At 37.6% G+C, this 15260-nt stretch overlaps 1 protein-coding gene across 1 annotated transcript; it reads right to left on the reverse strand.

The window, feature by feature from the left end:
* Nucleotides 1-378: 378 nt before the first annotated feature.
* On the reverse strand, nt 379-4489 carry LOC132040831 (serine/threonine-protein kinase RIPK-like). Its single transcript, XM_059431512.1, has 6 exons — nt 3920-4489; nt 3503-3638; nt 2645-2781; nt 2407-2530; nt 1137-1778; nt 379-1102 (listed from the first exon to the last, which is right to left on the reverse strand). Exons 1-5 carry the CDS (start codon nt 4328-4330, stop codon nt 1234-1236), a joined length of 1353 nt encoding a protein of 450 aa, XP_059287495.1. The 5' UTR covers nt 4331-4489; the 3' UTR covers nt 379-1102; nt 1137-1233.
* Nucleotides 4490-15260: the final 10771 nt, after the last annotated feature.

Raw genomic sequence — 15260 nt, forward strand, 5'->3', positions numbered from 1 at the left:
CGTAAAGATTGAGTGCGTCATAATTAATCTGACTAAACGTTGAGGGGGCATTTTAGGATTTTCTCAAAAAATAACATGTGATTGCATTTCTTTTCGGAAGAGAAAATTTGTAATTGATTATGATGTTAGTGCTGCAGTCAATTCTTCTACAAATTGAACAATATTGCTAGGAATTCCAACAAGTTGCGACCATTCCACATTCTATCCTGTTAAGTCTTGACCTCAGAAAATCTCAAAGGACCAAGGAAAAAAAAAGTGAAGAATCGTATTTTCTCCATTTCAAGTTGAAAAGCTTTTAAAATATAGTACTAACAATTTTGAGGACTTCTTTTGTGAAGATTATTCTCAAAAGCTGCAATTAATAATGAAGCCAAAATGACAACTCAAATTTCTTGAATAAATTAAGTACATACTATAACAAATAAAAGGTACATCAATACACACCATTAACAATGAACTGTGATTTTTTAATAAATCTGATATTCGAAATCCTCTAGCTCTGCTAATCCAAATTTCTATCGTAAAAGTGTACAATGGGAGTTTTTTTAGTGCTCCATACCAAAGAGAACTTCATTCCTATAACGAGAACAAAAAATCAAGTTTGGAAAAACCTTTACCATTCCACCAAAACCCTGATATATGATAGTTGTATAATCCTAATATTTCAAATTTAAATTTTATATTCTTGTAAGTTATACTATGGTTTAGATAAAAAGGATGTTAAACAGATATAAATTTTTCAAGGTAGAAATTAATGATAGATTATTACCGAGTCCAAGGGTGGAAAAAACTTTACCATCCCACCACAACCCTGATATACTTGTCTCTTGTAATTTCTAGTTTTTTTCACCTCTATTTCTACTTGGATTATTTGAACTCAAATTTCTTCAAATTAACAAACAAAAAAATATACATCAACACACACATCACTAACAATGTGTTATTTGCCATGGAATTCACTGACTCAACTAATTAGGATTTCTTGAAAGCCTATTATGGAGGTTTTAGTACTCCCTACCAAAAATAAAAAATCATTTCAAAACTGGCCGGTCCCCCAAACCTCAATTTAACAGCGGAGGAACCTTTACAACTCCACCACAACCTTGATAGATGGTGGTTGTGATTTTCACCACAACCTTGATAGATGGTGGTTGTGATTTTTCTTTGTCTCTTGTAATTCCTATGTTTTTCTTTTAATTTTAAATTTTAATTTGGATTATCTCAATTCTTTCCTCAAAGTCCTATACGAGTATCCGTGTAAATAGTAGCAGACTTTAGTTGATTCTTATGCATGTGACCAAGTCTCTTTTCTCTTGCACTTCCTTTGTCATCTTGATCACTTATTATGTGATCCTTATTTTCTTTCTCAACTTTTTCTTCGGTCCCCTTTGTCTTCAAACCACAACTATCCAATCCACTCTGACATTCAAATGAGGGAACCACATAAACAAATGGGCCAATTGGTATATCTTTTAAGTCCAAGATAGGTTCCAAGATCTTGACCACATTGCTCATGGTAGGTCTAGATTTAGGCTTCTGGCTCAAGCATTTATAAGCCAATGCAGCCACCTTTTTGGCTCCTTCGGTTGAGTACTGGCCTTCAAGTCGCGGGTCCATTATCCCGTCGAGCTTGTGTGAATCCCGGAGGAGGGGCCTGGCCCATTTCACCAAGTTTTTCTCCCTACAAGGACGATTCTTGTCAATGGCTTGTCGTCCTGTTAGTAGTTCTAACAAGACAACTCCAAAACTGTAGACATCGCTCCTAGTAGTCAAATAACCTGTTAAAAGGAAAAGAAGAAGTTAATACTGTGTCAGTTCCACACCTAAAGTTTCATGAATATTTTATACTTCTTTCGGTCACAAGTATTCCTCATTTCGATAAATTAATTTTGTATAACAAATAGTTAATGTTTTAGAAAAATAAGAAGCATCTACTACCTTCTTTTTTTAAAAAAAAATCATCCTTACTAGTAAAACTAAAGGAATGTTAATCAATCAAGACATTAAAATAGAAATAAAGTATATTTTAGACGAATGTTCTCAAGATTAATTAATGCAGGGTACTGTACAAAAATTTTAAAATATGGCGGATCAGATAAACACTATTAGATGCTAACTGTTACTTTTTATCCAAGCACTACGTGTTTTATAGGAGACTAGTTGTATCATAAAAGCAGATTGATTGATCAGCCTTTTGTAATTAAAAAGGAGCAACTTTAGATTAAAGGCAGATGAGCACCCATAAAAATCCTGAGTTCGTTATTACCTTAGAAGACAATTTATTTATAGGAAACTAGTATTAATACAAAAATAAATTGACTGAGCACTTTTTTATGATTAAAAATTCAGGGTCCGCCGCTACCTTAAAAGACGTATTTATATAGACCTGAGTATGAATAAATTTACCTCTCATCATGTACTCAGGAGCAGCATAGCCATATGTACCCATAACAGGAGTTGTGACATGTGAATCACTACCTTCCGGACCATCCTTTGCTAGTCCAAAATCAGAAAGCTTAGCCGTATAATCCTGATATTTAAAATTTAAATTTTATATTCTTGTAAGTTATACTGTGGTTTAGTTAAAAAGGATGTTAAACAGATAGTAAATTTTCCAAGGTAGAAATTAATGATAGATTATTACCGAGTCCAAGAGGATATTAGAAGTCTTAAAGTCTCGGTAGATTACTGGTTTTTCTTCCCCATGCAGAAAAGCTAGCCCCTTTGCAGCATCAACTGCAATTTTCATTCTGGTCAGCCATGGCAAGCTACTCGAACATCCTGCGTTCGTCACAAAAAAAAAAAAAAAGGATGTACGTTAGACGTTCAGCTTAAAAGGGCCAAGTTTCTTGTTTGGTCAACTATTGGTCAAGTGTCCACGTCAAGTATTAGCAGTGCAGGTGGAAAATGGACGGGTTGTCTCAAATTTGAGCCGGTCAAAACGAATCACGAGTCAACTCGCTCAAGTTTATTTAGCTCAAAATGGATAGGGTCAAATAATAAATCACAATTCAACCTGCACAATATGACCCAAGCTCTTCTCCTTTTCTCCTTTTGCTTTTTGAAAAAGAAGAAAAAGTGAAAGTTAATGTATTTTTACTTAAATTATTAATTAACTTTTTAATTTACATAATTTTCTATCTCCAAATTTGATGGGAAAAGTGAACAAAGAGCCATTTTTAGGATCTCTATTTAAAGAATAGCTGAAATTTACTATAAAGTTTTTAAAAGTTTAGCCACCTCAAAATCTACTTCAAACATACGGATCTGAAGTTGAAATCGCATGTTTAAAGTTTTCAAATTCAAATCGCCGGGTATGAAGTTCAAATTCAAACCTCTGACAGCGTAACTTTAGACGTGAAGGTCTGAATTTGAACTTTGGTTTTTGGACAAGTTATTAGAAAATGGGTAAAATTCCCTCATATAATTATAATATAAAAATATAATCTATTGGCAGTAAATTAAGCTTTTAATGGAGAATAAATTATCAAGAGATACATACTTCTAAATAACTGGTTCTCTAGATTGCCCCTTGCCATGTACTCGTAAACAAGAAGCCTTTGCTCATCCTCCCAGCAATGTCCAATCAACTTTACCAGATTTGGATGCCTCAATTGCCCAAGTAACACTACTTCTGTCTGAAAAAAACAAACAAGTATTAGTTAATAATTGGATACTAGAGACAATCTTTCATAAGTGCTCAAAATTACACTACAAAAAATATTACAATAGGAATTAGCGACGAAATTCATCGCTAATCTATCGCTAAATAGTTCATAGCTAATAGGAATCCATCGCTAATCCGTCGTTAAATAGGATTAGCGATGAATTTTTGTTGTTTAACGACGTAAGTTGTCCATCGCTAATTTCTAGTATTTATTTTTCAATGACAAAAAGAGAACATAATATTTTTGCTCACCAGCCATTCCATGTGGCCCTGATCACCTTCCAAGTCCAGCAACTTAACAGCAACAGGTTGAGCTTCTAAACCAGGCTCAATTTTATCATCAATGAACCCCTTGTAAACAGGTCCAAACCCACCTTCTCCAAGAAAATTATAGGATGAGAAGTTACTTGTAATGACTTTGAGTTGAGCATGTGTGAAAATATGAAGGTTGGATCCAATAATGGCATTTGAAGAGAGATCACTCATAGAAAATGATGATTCTGGATCACTTATATCTGAAAGAGCTAGCCTTGAATGACCACAATTAGTACCATGTTTAATAGAAACAGTTTTTTTGTTGTTCTCTGAAGGATCAATTGCATGAACAATCTTAACTTTGAAGCAATTAGGTAAGGTAGCTTTCAAGAATCTCTTGAAAGCCATAATATTCTAGAGTTGGTGCAAATTAAATGAAAGAATGTATGTTACTCTAATTAATTTGCATACTTGGGATGAAATTACCAATGATGAAGAGAACTAGAAGGCATATGGGTAACTATATATACAGATATTCTGGTGAAGAAATCAGGTGTGATAGAATTAGGAAGTCTCGAGGTCAAATAATAAAATAATTAAAAAAAAAAAAAAAAAAAGCAAGTGAAGTGCAGCGTATGTACAACCAAGGGGAGTTTCTTATGTTGTAGGTCTAAAAAGATGACGGCACTACTGTTTTCTGCTTTTCTAATTATTTTTTTAGTTGGTTGGTTGGTAATTAAGCTCCCGTTAAGTCATAGATTTTGAAAATATTTTAAAAAAAAATATTTTTCCAAATTGACATAGAATTTTGAAAGATTTTGAAAATCTAATCTTCAAATTTCAAAGTCTGCTTCAGACCTATTTTTGGCTCAAGATATAACCGTTGGCCTATCTTAACTACTCTTTTTTTTTATTTTTTTTTATTTTGTCGGTAACTAAGCTCCCGTTTAGCCATTGATTTTGGAAACACTTTTTCAAAAAAAAAAAAAAAAATTGTCATATAATTTTGGGAGATTTTGAAAATCCTCAAATCCCAAAATTTGCTTTGGCCCTCTTTTTGGCCTAAGATATAATCGTTGACCTATTTTAAAATATCAAAACTTACCCCAAACTTTGTATGTTATAAAAAAATCCCCCATCTATTATGACCCCAACTAATCCCTATCTATTCTTTTCCCCCAATTAAACGCACGTCTTCTCTATAAATGAACGAATTATAGCAGCTAGTAATTGTGTTATTAATAGTTGTTATTAAAATATCGTGTTATGATTTTAGGATAATGTATTATCTAGTTCATTATAAAAATGATAATTTTGTGCCAAACTTATATGTATATAAAATTATGGTTTGTGATAATGATAATGAACATCATCAATGAAGGTTACCAAGCATGTTTGCTTGGTTGGTTGGGTATACTTGATATGGACAAACACAACTTCAATCCGAACTTTACACAAATCAGGTTTTTTAGAAAAAATATTAGAAATATATGCCAAATGCTAGCTAAATATTATATATGCCATACATTCCTTTTTACTTGGCCGATATTAATACCCCCTTAAGAAAGTATTCATTAGAGGCTACTTCCTTTGTCTCAATTTATGTGATACTGTTCGCTTTACCGAGATTCAAACTTTATGAACTTTGACAAAAAAATTAAGATATGTTTTTTCACCAAATTGATATGAGAAAAGTTGTAACTTATAGTACTTTCATGTAGTTTTCAAATATATAAATTTAATCTTAACATATTGAGTTAATCTACAAGTTAGCTTCAAAGCTTAGTCAAACTGACTCTCGAAAAGCGCAAAACATCACATAAATTGAGATAGGAGAAGTATTTTACTAAATTAGCCTTATTTATTATGCTTAAGAAATTTAAGTTTTACCAACCTATATTAGTTGTCACATTTTCTTTTTTGAAAGTCAAACTACATGAACTTTGATCAACATTTTAAGATATATTTTTTTCACCCTATTGATATGAGAAGAATTGCAACTTATAATACTTTTCGTTTAGTTTTTAAATATCTAAATATTTATTTTAAAATATTAAATTAATCTAATCAATTTTAACTCCGAAGATTAGTCAAATTGACTCTTGAGAATCAAAACATGACAACGAATATAAGATTGAGGGAGTACTACTTTATGTAGTTACTTAATTATAAGGGTAATATGTGAATAAAATAATAAATCTCTCTTAGTTTGCTAAAATGGACAAGTAAGAAAATCTATTTTTAGTATAAGGGACAAGAGTATACACAAAAAATTATAATATGAATACTTTCAGCATATTTGGCTAAGTTATCAAGATGTGTTTATCTTGAAATTTTGTGTGAAGTGCTTTTTCAAAAAGTATTTTGGGAGACAACAGTTTGTATTTGACTAATTAATATTAAAAACATTTTTACGAAAGTTAGAACATCAATTTGTGTTTTGTCAAGGTTTCAAAAGTACTTTTTGAGAAAAGATACTTTTTCAACTTTTGTGCTATTTAAAAACACTTATTTTTTCCTTAAAACTTGACCGAACACCTCAATTCTTTAGAATAAACATTTTTTACTTTTCCAAAGACAATTAATCTAACAAAAGAACAAAAAACGAGGCTATTAATTTTAGTAGATTACTTACAAGTTAACTTTATAACATATGTTTGTTTACAATAAACGTGAGTTAATAATAACTTAAGGACAAAAACAATAAATAATTTGTTATAATCAGTTAAATTTGCACTGATATAATAAAAAGTCTGATCTCTCTATGTAACTTAAATTTAAATTCAACACGCAAACTAAATAATTAAGGTTCTCTATAGTTTAATAATTCTACGATAGAAAGACACGAGGGACACATGACAAAGGTTATCTCTTAGAAAGCAAAAGGAAAGGATAGGGAAAAAGGGATGAAGATAGCAGGAAAAAGAAGAGGTAACTAGGAAAGAATGAAAGAAAAGAAGGAATAGCATTGTGTTGATGCTGATTGAGTCTTTATCATTTTACTGAAGAGTTTAATTCCTCTGCCTTGTTTACCCAGTTAGATCACTCAAAAGATAATTATAAATAGCTCAATTTAATAGAAACAATATGTTAGTATAACTTAGACTAAATATTAAATAATTTGTTATAACAAGTTATATTATAGTGATAAAAGTTCATTTCAGTATTAGGGTTAGGTATATTCTTCCTATCCATTTTACTTGTCATGTTTGTCTTCTGCACGACACTTAAAAAGACATTTATTAAAAGGATAATTTGACTAAATTATTCATATTTATTCTTTAATCTCAATTAATATTAATCTTCTTTTTACCACATTAATATCTTTCTCCATAGCTATTATAGCAGGGATAAAGGTGGAAAAGATCATCATCTATCTTACTCCCTCCATCTCAAATTATTTGGCGTAATTTTTTTTTTTTTACTCGTCCCTTAATAAACATTCATTCGGAAGGGTTTTTAAAAAAAACTATTTTAGCCTTATTTATGTCTTAAGACCTAATCTCTCTTCATTAAATATTTTCTCTATTTATGTGTCATCTCCTCATTATTGATGTGTTTGTAGTCTTCAAAAATAATTACTATTAAGGATAAAATGGGGAAAAAGTAATTAATTTGAGATGGAGAGAGTAATTTTCAAAAAATTTGAACTAATTATTTTTAGTAATCATGACAATCAAGATAGACTAAAGAAATATTCCTTCTATTCACTTTTACTTATCCACTTTAGCATATCAAGAGAAAGACACAGTTTTTTTTTTTTCTTGTTTTACTCTTAACATTAATAACTCATTCCCAAATCTGTTGACACTATACACTAATTAATACGGATAATATGGTAAAATATATACTTCATTTATTAATTCTTAAGCAGCGGGCAAAGTCAAAAGCGAACTAGTAAAAGTGAATGGAGGGAGTATAACTTAACTTATTTACTACTCCCTCCATCCCATATTAGTTGTCACATTACTAAAAATATCCATCTCAAATACTTGTCCATTGATAAAATCAAGATAGAGTTGATTAAAGTTTTCCTATTTAATTTGACCTTAACATTAATTGTTTTTTGAAGTAATCAATATTGATTATAGTATAATCTATTAGAGAGATATAAAGGGTAATGTTGTAAAAGTATACTTTTATTTGTAGTTTTTTAAAGAGCGTGTAAAAGAGAAAGTGGACAAGTAATATGAGATGGAGGGAAGAGAAAGTGGACGAGTAATATGAGCCGGAGGGAGTAAAAGTTTTATGAATGTGCTTTATCTCTTTTGAAACTAGACATTCCACGAGGCAGAATTAAGTTCATTTCCTAGAAAGTAGTGTTTGCAATCATTCTCAGTGTAGCGATGTCTCGCTTTGTGGGGCGACTTCCGCATATACATATGGTCAATCATATACTAATGGATTTTTTTTCTATAATGATGTAAAACAGTTGATGTCAAAAGAATAAAAGTGAAAATTGAAAATCAAAAGATAAAAGCTCCGATCCCTTTACGTTACCGGCGACTGCGGCTTGACTCTATTAACATTTGAATGAAAAGAGTGATGAGCAGTATACTTCAGCAAAGGTAATAGTACCACCTTTAAAAAGGCATACCTGGTCATGGTCTCCCAACTACAATTGATCATGCACTTTAAATTCAACTCTAGGGGAACCGCTCTAGAATATATCGAGTATGAGTGAATCCATAGTTTGTAACGTCCGTGACTAGGGTAGGCAACGAGGATGTACGGGTCACAAAAAAGGATTGACAAGCTTTTAGACTGGCAAGCTTCTAAAGAAGGGGTGCACATTTCTTAAATGAATTCCAAATCGAAATGGAAGAGGAAGCGAAGAGCTTTATATATAGCATAACATAAGTTCACATGGTACATATGCGTGTTTTTAGGTTAGATGATGACATATATCACATGGTACATATGCGTGTTTTTAGGTATATAGTCCAAAGAACAATTTCATAAGGCATGTTGTGCCAAAGCGCGGACAATACATGTCACGGGCTTGGGTCATGACAAATATGATATTAGAGTCGGACTCTCCCTCAGTATGGTTGTGAGGCGACAAACCTCGGCGATGATGTTGAGCTCATATTTTACATATCAAAACTTGCCAAGAAGTACTTGGTACTACGATCATGAGGAGAAATATACCTAATCATGAAGATGATTCTTCCTATACGAAGCGGAATTTATGTTTGTGAAATTATCGACTAATCGGAGATGGAAAAGAAGACCTGAAATTTTGTGCACAATGCATAGTCGAATTTGTTGATTGAATCCCTAAGGGTGTGTATGTGATGTCTGTTTATCCTAAAAATAGATAACAATTGAATTTGTACGCGGTGCGAAGGATATGCGGTTTGATTTAACACGAATGATTATTAAGTGACAAGCAATGAAGTAAATGCAAATAAAAACGATCAAACCACAGTAAAGCAATGGTTGGCCTTGAGAAGAAGCCGTTTGGTTGAATCGAGTTCTGGGAACCGAGCTCGTGCTACAATGGGTGTGCAATGAATAATGAACAATGATAAAACACTTAGAAAGATAGATGAACACTTGCTATCAATTGTATTGCTCTTTAGGTTTATGCGTGTGGAAAAAGAACTGCCAAAAGTAAGAGGGGGTAGTAGAGGAGTCCTAACCCTAGTACAAGTCTAAATAAGGTACATAATCTTCTAGTAACTGATGGGCGAGATCGGTGCCGAAATATCCGGCTGATGGCGGATATTTCGATCCCTTACTCATCGTGATTAACCGCCTTCTCTTCGTATCTCGGTATCTAACTCCAACCGAACTCAACGACCCGGGACCAGGTATGGTCGGTCTGGCTCCAACTCGATGTCCGACTTTGGACCTGACTGGGACTAGTTCGACCCAGGAATGATCGTCATGAACTTAACTCCTATGTCGGGAAACTGAGGGTACTATTGTCCTCGATTTTACCAGTATACAGATAGTCCCCCCATTTTCCGAAGGGAAGTATTGGTTGGGAAATGGATCCGGATGAAGCCGAGTAGGCCGTATCTAGCCGCCTAGGAAAAGACGTTCCCATCAAATCCTTTCACTCTGCCCAATGTCAGTTCATAATTATTTCAACCGCCAAATCACTCTTGGGAAACCACCCCTTGTCAGAATTCTTGAACCCTTCAAAAAACCTTTTGCACTCCCCACTATATAAGGCCCATATATCTCCTTCTTGCCATGCACTTTTGACCCTAAACCCTAAACCTCATCTTTTCAAAAATCCTTTGTTTGCTTCTACCAAGTTTTATATTCTCTTCTGAGTTTTGAATCTTTTTTCTTGGAACACTATCTTCCTTCGCTTGACACTACGCATTAGTCTTGGTCATGGCTTCTCTACCGCTGTTAACCCAAGGTGAGGATCATTCTGCGTTATCACCACATTCACCGCCCCTGTCAGCGATGGGGGCGACCGGTCCTGAGGAGGAGTTAGAATTCCTTGTTGCGAAAATTCTTCCTGCCGGTTTCAAATACGTGAATGACTGCAAAATATCTTCTCACCTCGATTCTGTGGAGAAATTCGAGTCCTTCATCGATGACGCTACCATCCCCGTAATTAGGGAGGATTGCAACCTTGGTGCGGATGTCGATATCCGCCCTGTTGAAAGCGGGGTGAGGATCAATCATCACGTTGCTGGTTATTCGATGATCTATACCTATACCTTTGCCATCAAGTTTTCTCTTCCCATTCCTCAAGTGATCGAGGACTTCTGTCGCCGATATCGTGTTTGTATCGGCCAAATCGCTTAACAGATTTAGAGATTTGTGTACTAGCTTTGAAATATTAGCTAACATAGTCGGGTTCCCTTCACCCTCAATCATTTGTTACATATATATATATATACCCCGGGTAATCCGAGGGCGGATAGTTCACCTGCTTCCTCGAGAAACTCGAGGTCTCATAGATCCGGAAGATGACTATGACCGGGGATGGCTATATTGGTTTGTGATGATTCGTATGGTCCAACTTCACCGCTCTTTATCCGTAGATTTCTCGGAGATGTGAAACCTTATCCCGAATCTGATCAAACCTGAGCTTGTAATCACTATCTTTGGATGGGTAATTGCGTTTTTAGGCGCTTCTCGTAACGCGGGCCGTTCTTGGAAGTGAAATGGCACCCGAAGGGTAGAAAGGCAAAAACCATGGTAATTTTCAATCTGTTTGTGGGATTCTTTAGCTTTTCCATTTCATATTCTAACCTTAATTCTTCGATTTTCAGGGCTCCCGACAAAAAGGTCTTCAAAAGGAAAAAACATTGTCGAAGAGGGCGCCGAGAATGCCGTTCGGGGAAGAAAGACTTCACCTGCATCGGTGAGGACGTCCAGCCGACGAGTCACTACAAGCACCTCGGCCATTCCCTCAGGGATAAGCTCTCGGGTTAGAACGCGCCATATCATGATACCCCGTGATGGACCACCTACGACGATAGTTCTTAATGAGGAGGATCTACAAGACCCAAACAGCCATGGTTTGGCTGCTCCCGAGGATAGCCCCAGGATCAATTAGCTGATGTTTTATATTATATTAGCACCCTAAGTCATAGGCCGAAGTTCTCAACCTTTGGTTTACTATATACTTGGGATTCCCTTTTGTTCTAGTTTAGGGCCATAAGTTAGGTCTATTTGCTTTGTTGGATTGATGTACCCGAGAAAATCGGGAATTCATTATATGAAGAAATTAGTAGAACTTTGTGGACCGGCCTTATACTGGTTTTTATTGAATGCATTCGGCTTCTACCCTCCGTTTGAACTTTTACATGATTTCGCAATGTTGGATTCATGGTTATTTTGACCTATAAGTTTTGAAGTAACGTGGGAAAAATCAAAACGTCTTGTTAACGACCCCCATGTTGATCTGCTTCTCGTTCCATCTCAATGTTCTTAGTCCGTTCGGGCCACAATTGGCTATGATCAATAATCGGTCTACTCAACCACCTCTGGTCTCGGTTGAATCAATGTCGATGCTTGTTCTTGACCATGCTGAAATCTCGACTAGGGGGCCTTTGGCTCAATTTTTTTTTTTAATAACATGACGGGGAATCGAGGGCAGCTTTGGCTTCGACCTCGCCTGTATACGTGTGTTTAGATAGCCCGAAGCGACGGCAAGTGGAAGTAGGTCCGATTTCTTCCCTTATAAGTTTCATCTAAATGGATAAGATTAGAATCTTATTCGTCACGTCGCTCTGACACCAGCCACGCATCATGACCCGGTTGGGTGAGGGGTCGGTTACGGAATGTCAACCGTCTCGGCCTTTCCCTATAAAAGCCGAGTTTTTCCCTTTTTTTTTTCTTTCAGAATTTTCACTCTAAAAAATTACCATCGTGCCTTTGAATACGCATACCTTCATACATTCATACTTCCAACATCATGTCTTCAACAAATCTCCCCAGATCTTCAAACCTTCATACCAAATCTTCAAATCTTGCTATTTCCAGAACAATGACCAAGTTTTCGAAAGTAAAAATCAGTGAGACTTCCTCGGCTCCTAAACCGGAACCAAAGTTATCAAATTTCGTCCCATCCCACTACGTAACGACCAGGGATTTCAAGGTCGAGAGGCCTTCTCAACGAGGGGATCGGGGTGCTGATATATCAGACTACATATGCACAATTCCCCCGAATAAACTTGAGCGTCGTCAAGAAGGACTGTGATTGGGATGATAAGGAGGTCGTTATTCCCGAGCACGCTGAAGCCATAACGACCCATGTAGAGGGATATCTGAGTGATTATACATACCCCTTCATATTTGGCCCACTCGACACGGTGGTTGTGGACTTTTGTAAGAGGTACGAGATCTGCCTCGGTCAAATCCACCCCTTGTTTTGGAGGATCGTTATACTCCTCCGTTATTTTGCAACTAACATGAATGAGTCTTTCACGGTCAACCACCTCCTCTGGTTGTATAGTTCTCGGGTATTTCGGGAAGGTATGATCAAGCTCACAAGACGACCAAGGAATGCTCCCTTCTCTAGCCTTGATGAGGATAGGGACCGAGGCTGGCAGGGAAGATTTATCCGGTTGAGGACCAAGAATCTGCTCCCTGCCGATAAGATGCCATTCCCTGAGAATTGAAACCCGACTCGTAAGTGATTTATATTTTCAAACAGCCCGGTGGCACTTCTGATGCTTCATTTGCGATGATTAACTTTGTTTATATGTTTGCAACAATTCCTCGAACCCTCACCGTGGTTGCCAACTTGGAGGAATGGATCGAGAAAATCTGCTCTCAACTTACCTACACCGATCGCAACTGGCACTTGTTATCGTGGGCAGATGGGAGGCTGAGAATCATGGTGAGTCTCTGATCGAGGTGTTGTTCTACCTTCTCTTGTATTATGCCACAATTTGTTTACTTATTTTGTTCTTTCTTCTTTGCAGGACTTTCAAAGGCCACCAAGATCCGGGGGCAGGATGAAGAAGAAGGGACTATCCGACTATGGGGTTTTCTCCGGCGAGAGACAACCTTCTAAGCCCCTAACCGTATGCGGCCGGGATCGATACGAGAAAGATAGGAGCGACAAGAGGAAGAGACGGTCCTCCGAACCTTTTGGTGCTTCTTCCAAGGGCAGAAAGAGATCGAGGCCTACCTTTGGGAGGGCCTCTGAGAGATGTCGGGGCCGGAGTTATGGATCTTGAGGGCAGTTGATGCCGCCGAATCCACTCAGATGAGGGCCTCGTGTTAGTCGAACGCGGCCTTCTAAGAAGCACCCGACGAGAGGCCGAAGCTCCCACAAACCATTCCACTGTGGTGGAAAGTACAAATCAAGAGCCGGCAGGCTCGACAAATAATGCCTCGAAATCAGCGGGTTTGGAAATCGTCGGGTCTAGAGCGGGGGTTTTTAAAGATGCTGCCATCGAGCCTTCACCCATTTGAGGATCGGAGAAAGAGACATCCCCGAGCGGACCGGATCGAGGCGGCCGCCCTCTTGCCCTCGAGCTCGAAAGGTACCTTCTACCCTGCACCCATATGGTATAGGTTCGAGTCTTTCGTCTGTTGTGGGCGGTACAGCGGCCATTATTTGCGTACGGGGACTCGCCGCCTCGATCAATGGCTGTTCAATCCGAGAGCTTCAAGGCCAAAGGCAAAATGACCGAGGGGTCTGTAGCGCCGGGAGATACAACTTGTCATTTTTCTAAAAAAGATGATGTCACGGTTGAGGGATACTCAGGGTTCGGCCATCTACCCATCCCCGTGGCCAATTGTTTTGGGGTTAATTTCGGTCCTCAATTGGAGAAAACTTTTTCGGCCCCGAGTATAGACCTGAACCGAAAAAGGCGGGTCTCATTTATGGTGTCGGCTGATATGAATATGTTATCTGGTCCGGTCGGGGTGGCCAGCTATCTGTACCCTCTGGTGACCGCAGAGGATCGAAAGAAGATGAGTGAGGTCAGTGAATCCTGCCTTTTCAATGAGGCTCAGCAGGCTTTAAACCGGGTATGCCTTCTTCCTTTTTTATTTTTATGCTTAGCTTTATTTGCCTTTCTTATTCTAATAATTGCTCCTTTCTTATTCCGAACCTCGTCTTTATCACGGCTTCCCCGCAAGCCACAGAAAACGAGGGTGGATCGTCTTAAGGATCAGCTCGAGAAGCAAAGTCAAGAGATAGAAGCACTCAGGAAGCTCTACGAGCAGAAGCTGGAGTATATCTCGAGCTTACCCGATCTCTCTACTCTTCAGTCTGATCTGGAGAGGGCCCGAAATGAGGTCGTCGAGGTCAAACGGGAACATGACCTCCTTGCAGAGAAGGTAAAGGCTTTTGAAGTTTATAATAAGTGGTTAATAGCTGACGCTAGCGCTACTCCTTCTCAGGCCCGGTATTATGTGACCCAGATTGACCAGCTTTGGATTGAGCTTAACGAGATCAGGCCCCAGCTCGAGGCCTTTAAGGGAAAAATGGTTTGTGTTGCCTCCGAGCGAGATGCTCTCAAGGATCAGCTCTGAGTGATGATGGAGCAGGCTGATGAGGGGTCAAGCTAATTACTGAGCTCCGATCGAAACTTGCCTTGGCCGAATCGGAGCGTGACAATCTTGGCCAGGATAATGTCGATATGTGGGCTAAATACGGTAAGAGGCACGGCCCGAAATCTGCAGTTACGGCCGGATACACCCGATGCTCTGGCCGTCTTAACCGCGGCCAAGAGAGGGGGTGAGTGACACTCGGTCAATTGCTATAGGTGTCTATCCCGGAGAGAGATCTGGAAGAAATTCAGTGCCAAGGGTGGACTTATCGGGCTTCGGATCGAAGGCCAGAGGCTTGGCGACGAAAGGCGAGAGTATGATCTCGAGGGTCGGATGGTGACCTCAAATCGGA

Source organism: Lycium ferocissimum, chromosome 12, assembly GCF_029784015.1.
Source record: "Lycium ferocissimum isolate CSIRO_LF1 chromosome 12, AGI_CSIRO_Lferr_CH_V1, whole genome shotgun sequence".
Taxonomy (NCBI): Eukaryota; Viridiplantae; Streptophyta; class Magnoliopsida; order Solanales; family Solanaceae; genus Lycium; species Lycium ferocissimum.